General features: G+C 39.3%; 2 protein-coding genes across 4 annotated transcripts in view; one reads left to right on the top strand and one right to left on the bottom strand.

Annotated features, from left to right (window-relative positions):
* ndufab1b (NADH:ubiquinone oxidoreductase subunit AB1b) overlaps positions 1-18,369 on the top strand; it is a 144,076-nt gene that overhangs the window by 90,714 nt on the left and 34,993 nt on the right. The gene's annotated exons all lie outside the window — the stretch shown is intronic.
* The window catches only part of LOC110956795 (E3 ubiquitin-protein ligase RBBP6-like), a 31,887-nt gene continuing 17,265 nt past the window's right edge, over positions 3,748-18,369 (bottom strand). For 2 of the 3 annotated variants that reach the window (XM_022202504.2, XM_022202505.2), the window contains exons 8-19: positions 17,282-17,454; positions 16,523-16,626; positions 16,205-16,378; positions 14,901-15,049; positions 13,358-13,457; positions 13,204-13,270; positions 13,002-13,044; positions 11,125-11,406; positions 10,549-10,692; positions 7,531-9,609; positions 5,477-5,588; positions 3,748-5,252 (exon numbers count right to left, since the gene is read on the bottom strand). In XM_022202504.2, the coding sequence (XP_022058196.1) occupies positions 4,116-5,252; positions 5,477-5,588; positions 7,531-9,609; positions 10,549-10,692; positions 11,125-11,406; positions 13,002-13,044; positions 13,204-13,270; positions 13,358-13,457; positions 14,901-15,049; positions 16,205-16,378; positions 16,523-16,626; positions 17,282-17,454 (4,564 nt within the window). In that variant the 3' untranslated portion in view covers positions 3,748-4,115. The remainder of the gene's footprint in view (positions 5,253-5,476; positions 5,589-7,530; positions 9,610-10,548; positions 10,693-11,124; positions 11,407-13,001; positions 13,045-13,203; positions 13,271-13,357; positions 13,458-14,900; positions 15,050-16,204; positions 16,379-16,522; positions 16,627-17,281; positions 17,455-18,369) is intronic. The other variant, XM_022202507.2, reaches the window with a different exon arrangement.

Here is an 18,369-nt window from a genome sequence, read left to right as displayed (position 1 = left end):
GGTCTGGAGACAGTGTCTCTGAGGAAAAGACAAGAGGAAGAGCTGGAGGTAGCAGAACTGAAGATGCTGAGGTTCTCTTTGGGAGTGACCAGGATGGATAGGATCAGGAATGAGTACATCAGAGGGACAGCACATGTTAGGGGCTTTGGAGATAAATTCAGAGAGGCCAGACTGAGATGGTTCGGACAATGTCCAGAGAAGAGAGAGTGAATATATTGGTAGAAGGATGCTGAGTTTCCCACTGCCAGGCAGGAGGCTTAGAGGAAGACCAAAGAGAAAGTTTATGGATGTGGTTAAAGAGGACATGAAGGTAGTTGGTGTGAGAGAAGAAGATGCAGCAGACAGAGTTAGATGGAGGCAATTGATTTACTGTGGCAACCCCTGAAGGGAAAAGCCGAAAGGAAAAGAAGAAGAAGACTCTTTTTTCATCTGCTTCTGCAGGCCATAACACCAGCAGTTGGACCAAGCCTACTGGTGCCTAAATGAGCTCTATGCAACAGCTAGATGAGGTGAAATCCATGGAGCATTTCCCTTTTGCTCTGGATATGCTTCTTCCTGAGGTGAGCTGAAGCTTTTTATCAGTGCTCATGTGTGTGACTGTATATTTCTGATATTTCTGGTTTTTATGATTATTGTCTGTGTGAAGGCGATGATCAAAGCCATTGCTGGGGTAGACAAAATGTCAGTAAAAAGGCAGAAGAAAAGTACATAAAGGATGAATTTGTGTAATGACTGTGCTCTTTTTTCTGCTTCTTCTCAGAGAATGACAGGTGTTGGAAAGACCAATAAGCACCATGCATCACTTGTGCACATGTGTTACGGGCTGGATCCCATGCGCATCATGTGCGCAGGTGATGGACAGCAGCGGAGCGGAGGCATGCTGGAGTACTACTCAGGCTACTTGAATGGAGCATGTCACATTACAGCGGTGGAAAATATGAGCAGCGATCATGACGATCGGCTACTCAAACTGGAGCAACAGGCTACAAGGCTGAAGGGTGCTAACAAGGCTCTACAAGAGATAGTTACCGATCTTGAAGCAAGATCCAGACGCCAGAATATCAAAATTGTTGGCTTGCCGGAAAATGTTGAAAATGGATGGCTGATTGATTTTGTGGCAAACTTATTCCCCACTGTTTTTGGAAGGGAACATTTTCTGAGTCCTATAAAAGTTTATCGTGCACGCAGGTTAGGTATTCGCCAAGCTAATAATGTTAACGGGCCCCGTGTTTTGATTGCCAGGATTCATGATGACTGTATCAAGGAGCTAATCATGCAGCTAGCAAAGCAACAGGCTCCTTTGATGTATCAGGGCCAGCACATCCATATTTTTCCAGACTTTCCTTCGGAGATTATGAAGCAGCGTCAACTTTTTGAAGCCACCAGGAAAAGACTGAAAGATGCTGGCATATGCACAGGATTCATCTACCTGGCTCACCTTGTTGTTACCCATGGCAACATTACATCCCGGTTTGACAACCTTGAGGAGGCGGCGAGGCTTGCAGATGGTGTGGTATCTAGTGTCGAGGCTTCCAGAGAATAAAACTGGACGCTAATAGACTCACTTGATTGTTCAAGTGTGTTATGGACAACTTTGTCTGATAACTCAGGTAACAGTTCTTCAGGGTTAGCACATTAGGTGTCTATTTTGTTATGTTGTTCATATAATTATAGTTTTATTATTTGTGAATTTGTATGTTTGATATCTTGAATACTTATCATAGTTAACATTTAGGTGTTTTACATGATCTTGTTTACAATATCGGAAAGGGAGCAGGATGGTCATGATTTAGCAGCTTAGTATATAGCAAAGTACTGTTGGAAATCCCCTGCTAACAGTATGTTAAACTTGGTTTTTTGCCTACTTTGTGTGGGAAAGTGCTGCGGGTGGCTGGTTGGGGTTCTGTACATGTCCAGTACAGTTGTTTATGTATTTATGTTTGTTTGCTTGGGGTAGGCATGTCCACTAGACCCTTTTTTGAGAGCAAACTGCATAATTTTTCATTGTAACTATTACCAATAGCAAGAGCAGAAGGGTCACTATGGTGAGTTGGAATGTAAGAGGCCTGGATCATCATATTAAACGAGCCAAGGCTTTCACCCGTTTAAAATCTTTGTCTTCTGACATAGCCTTAATACAAGAAACGCATATCAGACCATCTGAAGAAGCTCGCCTGAAGTGTAATTAGGCAGGACATATTTTTCAATCAACATTTTCAAGTAAGGCACGTGGGGTTGCCATTATAATTAAAGAATATTTCTTTTCGACATGTAAACACGATTAGTGATATCAACGGTATATTCCTTATTGTAACTATGCATGTTACCTTGGTTAATATTTAAAGCCCAAATGTCAATGATGCTGGGTTTTTTTCGTAAAATATTTGAGAAATTACCAGATCTTACAAACACAAAATTGATTATTGCATGAGATTATAATGTAATTGTAGACTGGTGCTTGGACCGATCCTCACAAAGACAAATGGGGCCCTCAAATGCTTCAGTAACTTTAGTCTTATCTCTTCAACTAATTTGATAGATATTTGGCGCTTGCTACGTCCAACAGACAGAGAATATTCTGACTTTTCTAGACTACATAATTCTTATTCACAAATCAATTTCTTTTTATTAGATTCAAAATGTTTACCTAATGTGATAGTATCATAACATCTTAATTTCGGATCACGCCCCTGTCAGTGTTATAATTGATTTTGATGTACCAAAGCAAGAAACTCCATGGAGGTTGAGACCCTCACTCATTAATGAAGAGTTCAAACTGATACTTTAGACACATCTGACTATTTTATGGGAAACATTTAAGGTAGGTAGGACACAAAAACAGTCCTGCAATTCATAGAATCACATCTGCTCCTGGTGACATCCTTACCCATCCTAAAGCTATAAATTAATGTTTTTTCAAGTATTATCAGCAATTATATAAATCCCGTCAAGATTCTATTTTTTTGTCCGTGACTCCAGCAGGTAACTCACTTCAAGATTGTAATTTAAATTTAAGTCGTTTGGTCAGGTATGGCCGGTGTGTCCAACAGTAAATTACTGAGAGAAAAGAAAAGAGACAGCTAGTCAGTGTACTGAAGTTTAGTAAACTTTGTTTGGAAGAACAACGAAACAGTTCTAACATGTTCAGCCACATTAGCTTAGCATCCACATTAGCTTAGCATGCTAAGTTAATATGTTCATTTCTAATGTCCATATTAGCTTAGCATGCTATCGCTTGCTAAATAGTGTTACGCTGTTAGCATGACCACAATGCTCTCAGATGACAACTCAGTTAAAAAAACACTCAATAAAATTACAATTTCATTACATTACTGAACAGAATATTTAGTATTTACTTACGTGTAGGTATGTATAAGTGGCACTGAAAAAAGAAGCAAATTTAGTTCCTCTGGAGTCTCTGGTTTTTCCATTATTATCACTTTACCAGTCAGTAGTACAAGTTACTGTGTATATATAAATACATTTCTACTGTTATTTACCTACTTTGTAGTCAGATGGCATCCAGACAGAAAAAAACAACATTTTTATGGATATTTCTTTTTATTTCCTTCAAAACAGGAAAAATTAAACTTTCTTCTGGTAAATTATCTATCCATCCAGCAGTTGTTTTTAGAATAAACATTTACAAAATTAAAAAGAAAAAATAAGACAACACAGAGGGTTGAAATCATAAATATTCACAGTATCCGTTTTTAAATAAATCACAAGCTCTTTTTCACAATCCTCTGTATGCGTCCCTGTGCTCCTGTATTAGGCAAATCAAATTACTGACTTCTTGTCAAAATGTAACATCCCCTTCATTCACACTGTAAGATTGCAGGTTCACTTATAATGATGTACAGCTGCTGGCAGCCCTGAGCAAGTCGTGTGCAAATTCCTTGACATTTGATTTCATTCACATTCATTTTTGTGTTTTGTATAAGGTGCTTTTCCTTTGAGCATTTTTGGTTTATGGATTAGATATGACACATCTTAAGGTGATACAAAAAGCAACCTGGGAAAAAAATAAAAGTGAAAAACAAAATAAAACCAGGCACCTTTTGGTCAGCAAAAGGAAAAACATCAAGTAAATTTTACTCATGATTGGAGAGAACTTAATGTCCTCCTCCTCTTTGCTTTTCTTGCATTAAATCTCCTTCCTCCATCAGATCCTGTCTCTTCCCCTTTTCATGTTTTCTTTCCTTCTTCCTCTCATTTCTCTGGTCATCTTTGCTGCTCTGGCTTGTTGAAGAGCTGCTGCTGCTGCTGCTTTGGCTACTGGGCCTCTCTTCTTCCTCCAGTTTATCATCCTCATCTTCCCACCAACTACCTCCAGCCACCATCTCTTGATTTGCTCTCTCCCCCTTGCCTTTTTTCATTATTTTATCCACCGTGCTCGGCTTCCACTCTCCTCCCTCTACCTCGCTGTCATTTCTACTTTTGTTCTGCATCACTCCCCCATTAGGGGACCTTCTCTTAGGCCCTGCAGAGGATTCAAAGAGGAGCAGGTCTCTCTCCTTACTGTGGCTGAGAGAGGAGGGAGGTGGAGATGGGTGGGTCCCTGCTGATCTATCTTGGTGTCTGGAGTTCCCTGATCGCTCTTGGTAACTACCGTAATGGAAATGGTCTTTGCTTTTGGATTCCACGTCTCGGGATGGTCTGTGTGCACTGTGATCAGGCAGGTCGGTAGTTCTGCTTGTCGTACTGTTTCTGCCAGTGGAGAACTTGCCGTTGTCGCTGCCCTGATTGCTTTCTCGCCGACTGTCTCTTTTCTCTTTGTGTTGTGACATGGAAGTGGAGTGAGATGAGGAAGGAGGGTTTCTCCTTTGCTTTGAGGCAGAGCTGCTGCGATCCCTCTCTCTCTCCCCGTCTCTCCTCTTCTCTTCCTTCTTAGCCTCTTCTTTTGATCTTTTGCTCTTGTTCGATCTCTCCCTCACTCTTTCTCTGTCCCTCTGCCTCTCTCTCTCTGAACAGGAGGTGCTGTCAGTTGTGTTTTTGCCACTAGAGGGAGCCACACTCCTGTGCCACCAGGACGAGGTGGCGTTTTCCTGTTTCTCCCTGTCCTTCCCTCTCACCATCTCTCCATCCCTGCCTCTCTCCATTGACCTCCGTCTCTGTTGTTCCTTGTCTCCCCCTGTCTCCTTATTGGTCACTGATGGTTGAGGTAGAGCCACAGGAGAGACAGCGTGAACTCTGATCTCTCCTTCATTCTGCTCTTTTTTGCTGTTGTTCCCCCATTTGGAGCGAGGCACCTGAGAAAAAGGGGTAAAATGTGACTCAGACAACATGCAGTTTTTGTTTGTGCATGCGCCAGTTATACCAAGGGATAGTTACACAAGAAAAAAGTGGTAAGAAATTCATACAGAATACAAATATTAGTAATTTTGTGTGATTCAAATGCTTTATTGATGCAACTTCCTCCACACATTTAAAATACCCTGGTGGCCCCTCGTCTGACCCGGTCCAGCAGACACACCTGTATGAATACGTCTGCAGCTCGGTCCTGGGTGTTTTCCTCCACAGTTGTCACCACTGTCCACCTCTCCTGACGGTCCTCACCTCCACAGCTGCCCACCACAGAGGATCTACTGTATTTAACACACATGCAAACCAAGAGTTAAAAATCACACGACATGGATGTCTTTCGCTGCAAGTTTTAATTGCAAGAAACTCTAATTCAGTCCAGGTGATTATGTGCTTACATTATAGGGCTTTACCTGAAATATAATATTCACATGACAGGAGGCATGACCGATCCACATATATTAAAGGCAATGAGTCTCTGTTATTTGATTTGACAGACATTTTTGTTGTATTGCTGAGTATGTGATAAAAAAAAAATGTCTATTATACTATATCCCAATTCACAAAACCAGTTACAAAATGAAGTTGCTAATTTTGGATGCCAAATTCCAAACATTTTGGCAGTTTTGTTTAAGTGCTGGCTAAAACTTCTTTTGGAGGTGCCAACATCTCCTCTAGACAAGCCAAGTTAAGACAAATAAGTAAGAGGCAGAAAATGAAGGAACATCTGCTTTAAAAACCTATTACTGTAATTGTCTGAGAAACTCTTCAAGCAAAACTGTTGGGTTCAAACTCATGCTTTTCCTTTATCAGTGTAATTACCCCGCCAAGGAACACGGTGGAGTTATGTGACAATGGGTGTTGGTTTGTTTGTCTGTCTGTCTGCAACATTACTCAAAAATGGATTAATGGATTTACATGAAATTTTCAGGGAAAGTCAGAAATGACACACAGACCAGTTGATTAGATTCTGTCAGTGAAGCGTCTTAGTCATTATCCACAGATTTGTTAAAGATTTCTGTATCACTGCCAGATAGCAGCACAGCATCACTGTAACCATGACAACAAGTGAACACTACATCATCTGCCTGCTGATGATCACATGATTGTGATCCTATTACAAATCCACCACTACAGATTCATCGGGACTTATCCGTCGGAAATCATACAATGAACAATTGATTTCATTGTGGGGGTGTTTCTGAGTCCCATCAATTCCTGCCACCCACTACATATTTAGGTCAGGCCATTCAGTATCTGTACATAATGTACACATGCGTAACACAGGCCTGTGCTGAGCGCAAGATCATTTTGTTTGTGGGTACATCTGTATTAAATGGCTAGATTCTATGTTGCAGTGATTTATGATCATCAATAACTAATAAACAAATGCTGCATTTCTAAAAAACAAATGCTGCGTTTCTGACAATGCCATATGAGGAAATGAACAGCCTTGGCAGATTACTGCGCTCCCTGTGCTTTTCTAGTTTGAATATATTTTGGCTGTGCACTGATGGTCAGACAAAAGAAGACATCTGAAACTCATTTGGAGGAAGTTAGCTGTACAGCATTAGTTAACATGGCGTTCTATTTGGATTAAAACAAAACTGAAAACTTGGGATTTGGGCTCAACATTCATTGCTAATCTGGCTTTGTAGTGGACCCTTCTGGGCACATGTGTGGCTGCCACATGGAGGTAATCAGCTGCAGTATGAGCACACAGTTTTACTATTTAGATTGCAGAAGAATGAATATATGTATATTTCAGTCCCTGCTCTCCTAATCAGTTTTGCTCTGTGCAGACTTAAACTACTGTGCCACTATCCTTAAAGATAATGCTTAAGTGTTAATTAATCATTAAAGACCTCACATTTAATCAGATAAGGTGAATGGTCTATTTTTTTTTGAAAAAGGCCACAAAAATAACAACAAAATATGCTGCTCAAAAGAAATCGAAGTAAATGATTAACTGGGTAGCGGCATCGCCATATACTGTAGTGGATAGTCTATTAAAGGAAAAACTTTTACTTCTTCCAAAGATTTTTCTCAATTCTTAGTTGTTTTTTGAAAGGCTAGGCAAAACCAGTCTGTCAGGTTTATCAATAATTACACAGTTGACTGTTCATAAAAATGCTGCAGTGTGTATTATTTAGTGTCAATGTGGGAGAGTAGAATGAAGAATGTAGTAGAAGATGGTAAAAAATGCAGATAGTTGGATAATCTGACCTGCTATCATCTGGCGTACACTTGGATCCGTCATGGTGGCTCTTTCTTTTGCTCCTCTGTGAGTTGAACCTCGCTGTATAGTCTTCTTCACCTCTGTTTTCCTTGCATCTGCTTTCTTTCTCTGTCTTCTCCTTTAGGGGAGTTATGGCCAACCCTCCCATCTCCTCTTCCCTGCAGTCATCTCTCACTCTCTCTACTTCTTCCCCTCTTCCGATGACACTCTCATCCACTCCTCTGAGTGCACAGTGCCATAAGTCAAAGTCCTCCTCCTTTGTTTTGTCTTTCTTTTCTCCACTGTCCTCCTTCTTAACTGCAGCTTTCTCCAACACGAAGGCAGCTTTGTCCCACGTCTTTCTCCTGTCTTCCTCTTCTGGTTTTATTTTAACTTCAGACAAAATCTCCTGGCCTTTGCTGGGTTCTTTCTTTTCATTGACATCAGTTTCTATCTTGTCTTTGTTTAACTTCTCCTTCTCTGTAATAGCAGTGTGCTCTCTGTTTTCTTGTGATTCCCCTGTAATGCTCTCTGAATAAGAGCAGTCCCGTTTATCAGTGTTCTCCTCTTGCCTTTTCCCACCCAGGTTGATGTTGATGCTGATCTTCCTCTGAGGCTTCACCTCCATCCCTCCCTCCCAGATGTCTCCCTCCGTCAGAGGCCATGTTTTCTTCTCCTTTTTCTTCTCCTCTCTATCAAGTGATTTCAAAGATTCCCTCTTGCAGGTTTCAAGGTTCTCTGCAGCTTCAGTTTTTAGGCATTTGCTGCTTTCAGTCTTAACAGAAAGACTGCTCTCTTTCTCATTTCTCTCCAGGTTCTCCACCTTTCTTTTTCTGTTCTTCTCTGATCTGGAGTCAGGAGCTCTGCTGCCTCTGGAGGTTTCTTCTTTGTCTGCATTCACCCTGTCTGGCTCTCTCTTTCTGGGCTGTCTCTCCTCTTTATGTCTGGAGTCTGAATCTCTGCCTCTTCTCGATCCTTTCTCTCGTTCCATATTCTTCTCTCCTTTGACTTTTCTTTCATAGTCTTTATCCAAAGGCTTATTGAGCTTCAGTGGAGGAGATTCTGAGTCATCTTTGTCCTTGCTTTTTACTGGAGTGCCATCCTTGCAGGAGCTTGGTCCAGAGCTCTTCCTGCTCTGGCCCTTTCTGCTGTCATCTGTAGAGTCAAGGGATGATGAGTCCTCTCCCCTTGCTTTGTCAACTTTCTTCATCCTCTTATGCTCATGTTTCAGAGTGCTAAAGTGCTCCAATTTTTTCAGCATTGGTTGCTTGTCGTCTGTGCTTCGTTCTTGCAGATCTACTTTCTCACTGTTCCTTGTAGGTGTGATTGTCGGGCTTTTGTGCTTCCCAGTGCAGCTCTGAGCTCCATCTTCAGACGGTGTGGAGCGACCGTTGCTGGACGACCGAGACGGAGGAGAATGGCTGTCAGTAGCTTTATGGGACAGAGAGGAACGGCTGCTACTGGACGAATGAGACGGTGTGGACAGACTGCCGCTTGAAGACTGAGACGGAGGGGAGCGACTGTCACTGGATGACTCTGACGAAGTAGACCGACCATCCACCCTGGCTGCGTGTTTACCTTGTGGTCGGTAGCGAGAATCCAAGTTAGCATGTGAATGATTTTTACTTTCTTCTCTGTCCTCCAACTGAGGACAAGGAGGAGGAAGAAGATTTATGAAGGGAAGAGGCATCTGAGGGAACTGGCCCACATAGCTGCTGAAATATTTCTCGTACCACTCTTTGTACTTCCACTGCATGTAGTTCTCTCTATCCAGGTCCTGGCTGCTGGTTTGATTTGTATGCTGGCCATACAGGTTTCTGGTCAAACTACTTCCAGACCCTCCTGTCTCCCTCTCTGAGCGTTCTCCTCGCCTCCTGGAGCTGTAGCTGCTTGAAGCCGACTTCTTGCTGTGATGGCGGTTCTTCCAGTGATCTGAAGGTGACTTGGACCTGGAATGGTAAGCCACTTGGGGTGATGACGACGAGGACGGCGTAGGGGATCGTGAGCGTTTGTAACCAAAGGTGTAAGAGCAGGAGGGAGGAGAGCGGGTCCGACGATTTCTCTGATGGGAGTAAGGGGAACGGGGGCTAAAATAAAAAAGATTGAGTCATTTTATGTGCCACACACATGTCAGTGCATCACAGGCTTTATTATTTGTGTGTATTTAATTTCTCTTTTCATCTTATTCATGACAGGAAGGTCAAAATGGGGTTCATTTTTTGAGACGGGGACAAAATTTAAAAATAAAGATGAAGCAAATCAGAAATATGTAAAACAAAGTATGCCATGTTATTTAAAAACAACAGCTCAACATTTCCAGGAAACACCATCCCGAATAGCCACATCACTTGTTCATTTAAAACTGATTCATATTCTTTTCAACCCACTAAAATGTGGTTACAACATTGTGTCACAAAACACAAATTCTTATTTAACATTGGGATGATTTGTTCAGTTTTAGGTTGAAATAGAGACAGTTTATTAGTATGAAGATATTTCTTTTAACTCATTTTGCACTGGTAGGTTGAATGTGGTCGATATGAAGATGTTTCATATAAAATGTCAGAATTTATGCAACAAGCAGAGACTCCTGAGAGTCCCAGGATCAATATTTTGTTGATTTTCTCTGCATTTCCAGTCTTAAAGCTAGGCTAACCCCCTGCTAATAGTTTCTTTCTTGCCAAATGCTGCATCACCTAAATTATTCATAGTCTTTTCATTTGCTCTGTCCTGCAAGAAATGCCTTCATCTCAAGGTTTAATTTTGTTTTCTCTATGTTTGAAGGTTTTATGATTCTGAACTTAAGCTTTTTATAATAAAAATTCAAACATGTGTATGGGTATTATGGTGTGCAATAGCGAAATAAATGACGAGCAAATTCAAATGAAAAATGTAAATAGCAGTGTTAAAAAGTTTCTGTAAATTGAGAAGATTTGCATTCCAGAGCGGTGCAAAGCTCCAAGTGTAAAATCATTTTGTGGGTAAAATTGCAACCAAACATCTGTCTTAAAAGGGGCCCAAAATACCTTGATTTGCTTTGGGATCGGGACCGGGAGCGAGATCCCGAGCCACTCGAAGAGCGAGAGTAGGAGCGAGAAGATTTGGATTTAGAAGACTTTGAATTAGAATGAGAAGAGGGGCGTCTATAGCTAGATCCTCTGTGAGGTGACCTGAGAGACAAAGAGAGAGGAGAGGGATATATTTTACATTCATTTTATCATGTACACTATCTTCACTCTACAGTATTTCTGCAACACTTAAATACACACTACAAAGCTGCTAAAGTCACACTATAGTCAAATGTGTCGAGGATTTCTGTTCTATTTAATTAAAAGTATATTTCCCAATATTTGCTTTAACAAATGCAAATTCTATAAAAGCTGTAAACATTTGCTGAATCCATATTGTAAGTAAATATGACAAGAAATGAGTGGAACATTATGCATTTGAAAACAAAACATGTCCACAGTCTCTAAATGAACAATATTTTTTTAATTATAGCGTGTTTCTAAATAACAATCAGCTGCACATTTCTTGAAAAACAATATAACACCCAACGTCTGCTCAGAAAAAGATGCACACCAGCTGAGTGCTTTGTTTACCTTTCTTTCTTCTTTCTCTGATACCTGTACCATTCCTTGGGGATGAGGGCAGGGATGGAGGAGGTGGAGGCTGAGGAGCAGAGGGGAGGGATGGGCGCACCCTGGGGTGTTGGAAGCGTCCAGACGGGCGCGGCTGGTGGGTATCCAGGAGGGTAACTGCCGTGAGACTGGTGAGCTAGTAGGAATGTGTGAAAAAGGGGTGAGGGAAAGAGAGGTGGAGGTGTAGCTGGATATGGAGAGGAGGACGATAAGGACGAGGGGTAACCTGAGGAGGAAGAGGAGCTGTGGGGAAGATACAGGAAGAGTAAGAGACATTAGTGCTGAAAGTGTGGATAGAGTCAAACATACAACAGTGCCTAAACATACAAATATACACACAATTCTGAATAATTTATTCATTTAAAAACTGTGCAATATCATTTTTTCTACATATAAAAGAATCTGAACAATATGGATAAAATCCGTTCAATACTTTTCTATCAGTATTTCTAGTCACAAAAGTAGAATCTGTGCAATATTATTTATAAGTACAATATTGTTATTTCAACATCAGAGGAGTTTGGACAATCGGAACTAGTACTTATGTACACTAGCATTCGAAAGTTTGGGGTCACTTAGAAATGTCCTTATTTTTGAAAGAAAAGCAGATTTTTTTTCAATGAAGATAACATTAAATTAATCAGAAATCCAGTCTAGACATTGTTCATGTGGTAAATGACTATTCTAGCTGGAAACAGCTAATTTTTAGTGGATTATCTACATAGGGGTACAGAGGAACATTTCCAGCAAACATCAAATAAAATATAAAATATGACATTTTTAGTGACTAGAAAATTAGAAATTTAAAAAGCTCATTACAGTTAAGAATCCCAGCATCACTCCATTAATTCATACTCAGAGTCTGAAGGAGGGATGACTGTTTCTCACACATGTTCAAGCTGTAAACAGATTCTGATGACTGTTAGCACCTTGTATTCATTTACTGAAAGCACAAATTTTCATATATTTACATACAACTAATGTATTTAATTTTTACACTATTTCAAGCCATCAGCTACAATACTGTTTTTGTAATTCTTAATACACGAAATAAGCTTTTTTTTTTTTTTTTAAAGAATAAGCTATCCCAGTGTTTTCATAGATACAGTTGCATATATTTACATTTGTTTCTACTGGACAAAATATATATACTACTAGAAGTTTGGAGTCACTTTGAATTGTCCTTATTTTTGAAAGAAAATCATTTTTTCTGTGAAAATAACACTAAATGAATCAGAAATACAGCGTTGACATTGTTAATGTGGTAAATAAATACTCTAGCTGGAAACAGCTGATTTTTAATGGAATATCTCCATAGAGGTACAGAGGAACATTTCCAGCAACCATCCCTCCTGTGTTCTAATGCTACATTGTGTTAGCTAATCATGTTGAAAGGCTAATTGATGATTAGAAAACTCTTGTGCAGTTATGCTAGCACATGAATAAAAGTGTGAGTTTTCATAGAAAACATCAAATTGTTTGGGTGACCCCAAACTTTTGAACAGTAGTGTATACACACAATTATGAATAATTTGTACATTTGAAATTGTGCAATATCAACTATTCTGCACATAAAAGAATTTAACCAATATGGACAAAATCTGTGCAATATCAATACTTCTCTATCAGTATTTCTACTCATGAAAGAATCTGTATAATACTATTTATTGAGCAATATTTTTATTTCCACATCCAGGGCAATTTGGACAATCTGAGCTAGTACTTATGTATACTTTAGGTCTATTTTTATTTTTCTGAAGATATTTCTTAAATGTTTGCACTGTCCCCTTTGCTGTTACAACAATGCAGCTTTCCCCTCTGTATCGTACTTCACTGACCTGTCCCAGCTGTTTGATGACCCAGAAGGTCTTGAGGCTCGATCTGTGAATTCAGAGAGGAAAAAACATTTTTTTTCCACTCTCTACTTGTGCTAGTGATGTGCCTAATAATTAAACAATGCTCAAACAAAATGTCAAAACCCTTTGTAAATAGTAGCAAATGGAATATGTCACACAGAGGCAGTGTCTCTTAGTCACTCACCTGCAGGAGAAGGCTGCTGATTCACACTGACTGTCTGAGGCTGCTCTGCCACAACAGTGTGGTTAACCTAAACAGACACAAACACCATCAGACTTCATACAGAGAAATTTTAATGCAGAGAGTCAGTGCGTCTGTGGGTTTTGTGTGTCCTCACCGGTGGTGTTGGTTCTGACGGAGCATCAGTGGGATCTTTGTTTGAAACCAGTACAGACGAAGCAGCCACTGACTCATTCAGTGGGTTTCCTTCAGTCTCCCTACATAAACAGTCCATACGTCACAGTCAGAAAGCACCAAAATTAATTAGCAAGGACATGTATTTCACATATTTCTGATTTGTTTCATCTTAATTTTACAATTCTGTCCCCATCTCAAAAAAAGGCACCTCCAGCTATCTCAAAACACGCTATCATACAGAAGCTGCCCTTACCTTTGTCTGGATTTTAAATTATGAATACAACAGTTAGCTTTATCGATGGTTTTTACACAGCTAGTTAAACTGCCCAGAAATGATGCCTCTGGCATTTTGGACAGTTACTCAGCAGCTTTCAGCATTTTTCCTACCACTCTCTGGCTGGAGAAGGACAGACACTTACTTGCATGTAGCCCAATGAACTGTTGTAACATCTATCATCTGGCCAATACAGACAAATCTACACTATCGCTCTAAAGTTTGGGATCACCCAGACAGTGTTTATGCATGTACTAATATAACTGCACAAGGGTTTTCTAATCATCAGTGAGTCTTCCAACACCATTAGCTAACACAATGTAGCATTAGAACACAGGAGTGATGGTTGCTGGAAATGTTCCTCTGTACCCCTATGGAGATATTCCATTAAAAATCAGCTGTTTCCAGATAAAATAGTCATTTACCACATTAACAATGTCTAGACGGGATTTTTTTGATTAATTTAATGTAATCTTCAGTGAATGAAAATATTTTGTTTCAAAAATAAGGACATTTCTAAGTGACCCTTTTGAACAGTGGTGCATGTGTGTCAGTATAAATACAAATGTATTAAATCTATCTGGATAAGAGACACTTTAAATGACCTATTCCTTATCATTATTTGCACTACTGTTGTGACAATCACAAAACCAAATCACCTGAAAAACAGTTATCAATAAAGTAATTTCTATCAACTATGTAAACATCTTCCAAATGTCATTTTTATTTTTGTGGTGCAACTTGTAATAAATTCACAGTCAAGTATGAAAATTCAACATTAATGACTTTTTTTCATTTTTGGGACCAAGGACTACATATTAAAAAACATTCTATGTTATTATTGTGACATTCAGCTGCATGTGGCTGATTAATATCACAAGTTGACTTCTGCATTTTCATTTTGTTTGTTAGTGTGAGCTCCGAGATGGGGCGGCTTTGTTTTTTGACTCACCCATAATCGGATATTATTTGATCTACTTGTCCAATATTTCAGAATCTGCATCATGATGATGAATCATGATTAGAAGTAACAGCTGTCATCCAAACATAAAATCAAATTTCAAAGTGTCAAAAAACTTCAAGTAGGTTGACAGACTTTTAAAAAATTCTCGTGGAAAGTACTTGACTTTTCAGTCTAAAATTACACAGATACCTTTTTAAATATTCGTAAATTATGGTAAAAAAAGTTTAGAGCAAATCAGAGATGCTTGAGTTTTAAATGTATCTCTGTGTTTTTGTGTTTACATACTTGTCAGATGTCTCGAGGGAGTTTTGCACAGGTTGGAGGGAACTGATAGGTGTGCTGTGAGCAGATTCAGGGCCTGTTAATGTAGGAGGTCCAGATGCCTGAGATGATGGTGGTGAGTCTGTAGCCTTTGGATGTTGAAGGAGAGAGTCCTAAAGAGGGGACACAACAAGAAAATATAGCAGAGATCAGAACAGAACAGTAATGCAAGAAAGTTTTAGCTTCAGGGAAAGTTTTAACAAGGTCTTGGGAATACACATCTGAACCATACGATATAAATGGAAATATACTGTAAATACATATTTTCAGATTCAGATTAACTTTATTGTCCTATAAGGAAATTTGTCTTGGACGAAGTGCCACGTCACATCACTGCAATTTCAGCAGCCACACAATCAATTCTTACTTCCATATAACCCATGAGTACATTTTCGATCCAACCCTACAGTCTCATCACCATTGTCTTCCGTACTCAAGATACGAACCCACAGAGCATACTTTAAACATCATCCAAACCATATAAAAGCATAAATACATCATGATGTGAAAAACACTCTAATAATTAAAATTCAAAAATACTAACTATTGTAAAGTGTAATTGTCTAAATAAACACAATCAAGTATAATAAATAGCAATCTTAAAACCTGTTAATTTGATGTTGCTCCTTGTTCAGCAAACCAACAGATGTTGGGATAAAAGAGAGTTTATAACGGTTTGTTTTATATCTAATAGCTCTAAAACGCCTTCCAGATGGTAGTAGCTCATATTCTGAGAAAAGGATATGGAATGGATCATTAACAATTTTGTGAGCCAGTTGAACAACACATTTCTCATATTTCGACTGAAGAGACTGATATTCTTCATTTCCTAACACTTTCATTGCTATTTTAACCATTTTCTCAATCTTAGATTTTAACTGAACAGTTAGAGATCCAAACCAGACAGCCATCCCGTATCTGATCAAACTTTCCAATACTGGATTATAAAAAATACTCATGATCTTTGAACTTACTCCAAATAATCTGAGCCTTCTAAGGAAATAGAGCCTTTGTGCCAACTTCGAACACAGGTAGTCAACATGTTCATTCCATTTAAGCGACTTATTGCTGAAATGGTTGTTAAAAATATAGAGAACACCATTTTAACTATGTACTTTACTGTAGTTTCTAACTTATTGAAATTGTTTTTTTTTTCTTTACAAGAGAACTGATCCTGAGATCTGGCAAATGTTTGGTCCTGGAAACAAAACTAATTATTGCAGGGCTGATATCTTCTCTGACATTAAACATATCATTGAGAAATTCACCTGCTGGCTGTTGGGTGACTGTTGAGGCTTCTGCAGCTGGTTCTGTTTGGTAACAGGAGGAGGCGGCGTAGCGACAGGGGTTGGTGTCGGAGTTGAATTCTGAGTCTGGGAGGTGTCAGACTTTCTTTTCAAGGTTTTAGTGTTGCTTCGTTCTCTCTTGAAATTATTAATTGTCTGTCAGGACAAACAGATGAACGGTAAAACTGAAGATTAGTTCTTGTGAGACAGATTAGATTTAAAAAAAAAAAAAGAGGTAATACAAGCCCACGACTTTCACAAGCATGTATGGAATTATCAGTATAGTGTGTTTACGGTCACCTGTCTGAGAAATCTATTGGCAACCAAGGTATCAGGGGAGACATCTGATTGGCCACATGTGGGGCAGTCATGGTCCTCTGAATCCAGCAAAGTGGTGCGAATACCTGAATAAGAAAGAAAGAGGACTGAAATGTGAAGACAGAAGAACCACAGTACCATTCATTAGTACAACATATGAGCAAGTCACACAGTCTCACAGAGAGTTTTTGAAGATCTTGATTGTGTTTGTGACCGTACATGTAGTTGTGTTAACAGTTACAGAGTCACAGCAACCTTTATTCTACTTCTCTGTCAACTTTGGCAGGCAAAACCTACACTACTGTTCAAAGGTTTGGGGTCATCCAGGCAATTTGATGTTTTCCTTGAAAATTCACTCTTTTATTCATGTGCTAACATTAACTGCACAAGGGTTTTCTAATCATCAATTAGCCTTTCAACACCATTAGCTAACACAATGTAGCATTAGCTGTTTCCAGCTAGAATAGTCATTTAATAATATCTATAATATCTAATTAATAATATCTAGACTGTATGTCTCATTCATTTAATGTTATGATATTTCTAAGTGGCACCAAACTTTTGAACGGTAGTGTACATATTTTAGCATTTAGAATCCACTACCAACCGATTACCAAGTTCCACAGAAGCAGACACAGTGGTTCCTGCGCTAACAGTATGGATATCAGGATCAAGTTTACTGTATTTGTTGTGCAGTGCATTAGGTTTATCTGAACGTGTGTTTGTGTAGCTGACACTCACAGTCATCACAGTAGCTGTTTCCACAGCAAGGTATGACTACAGCGTCACTCAGCAGGTCTCCACAGATCAGACAAAGGAGCTCCTCAGGTATGGGATCATCTTTGTCCTCAGATTTGGGTTGTTCCTGAGGAATGAATGGAGGCTTCTCCTTCTTGCCAATAGCATACGCCTCACTACAAACAGATAACAGAATGAGCACATGCGTAACAAACTGTACACATATCCATATGTGAATTCATCGTGTCTTTTTTTTCTAGCCTTGTTGTACTTTTGTAATTCTTGGTCTTCTTATTATTTAGCTGTTGTAATGTAAAATTGACTTTATCCTAAGGGTTAGGAGAGTAAATTTAGATGCTGTTGACTTAAGAGACTCACAGTAGATTGTCCTTCTAACCTTTTGTCTCTCATATGGTAAAGATTCACAGTAATTATTTGGGAATTAATTTATTAATCTCATCCTGACAAACTTAATATTGGTTAAATTACTAATTTAGATTGATAATATGACATAATTTGTGTTGTGATAACTTCAAGTTACCACAACAGCTAAAAAGGTAGCTGTTGTGGTATTGTGATCTTGGAATAAGGCAATTTCAAAAACAAGAAAAGCACTTCGAGAGTGCAGTACCCTGCCAAGGCTGTTCATTCCCCCATATGGCATTGTCAGAAATGCAGCATTTTTTGTAGAAATGTCCATGTTAGGTGTTGATGATTAGAAATCACGGCAACATAGAATGTTGCCATTTAATATAGATGTACCCACAAACAAAATGACCTTGTGCTGAGCACAGGTGTGTGTTATGCATGTGTACATTATATATAAATACCGAATCACATCACCTAAATATGTAGCGGGCGGTGGAAATTGATGGGACTCGGAAACACCCCCACAATTTAATCAATTGTTCCTTGTAGCATTTCCGATGGGTAAGTCCCGATAAGTCCACAGCGGTCGATTTGTAGTAGGATTGCAATCATGTGATCGTCAACAGGCAACTGATGTAGTGTTCACTTGTTGTCATAGTTACGCTATCTCACATTGACACAGAAATTTTTTACAAATCTGTGGATCCAGACTATAAGCTGCG

Source organism: Acanthochromis polyacanthus, chromosome 21 (assembly GCF_021347895.1).
Source record: "Acanthochromis polyacanthus isolate Apoly-LR-REF ecotype Palm Island chromosome 21, KAUST_Apoly_ChrSc, whole genome shotgun sequence".
NCBI lineage: Eukaryota > Metazoa > Chordata > Actinopteri > Pomacentridae > Acanthochromis > Acanthochromis polyacanthus.
This window is presented reverse-complemented; position numbering and strand designations above follow the sequence as displayed.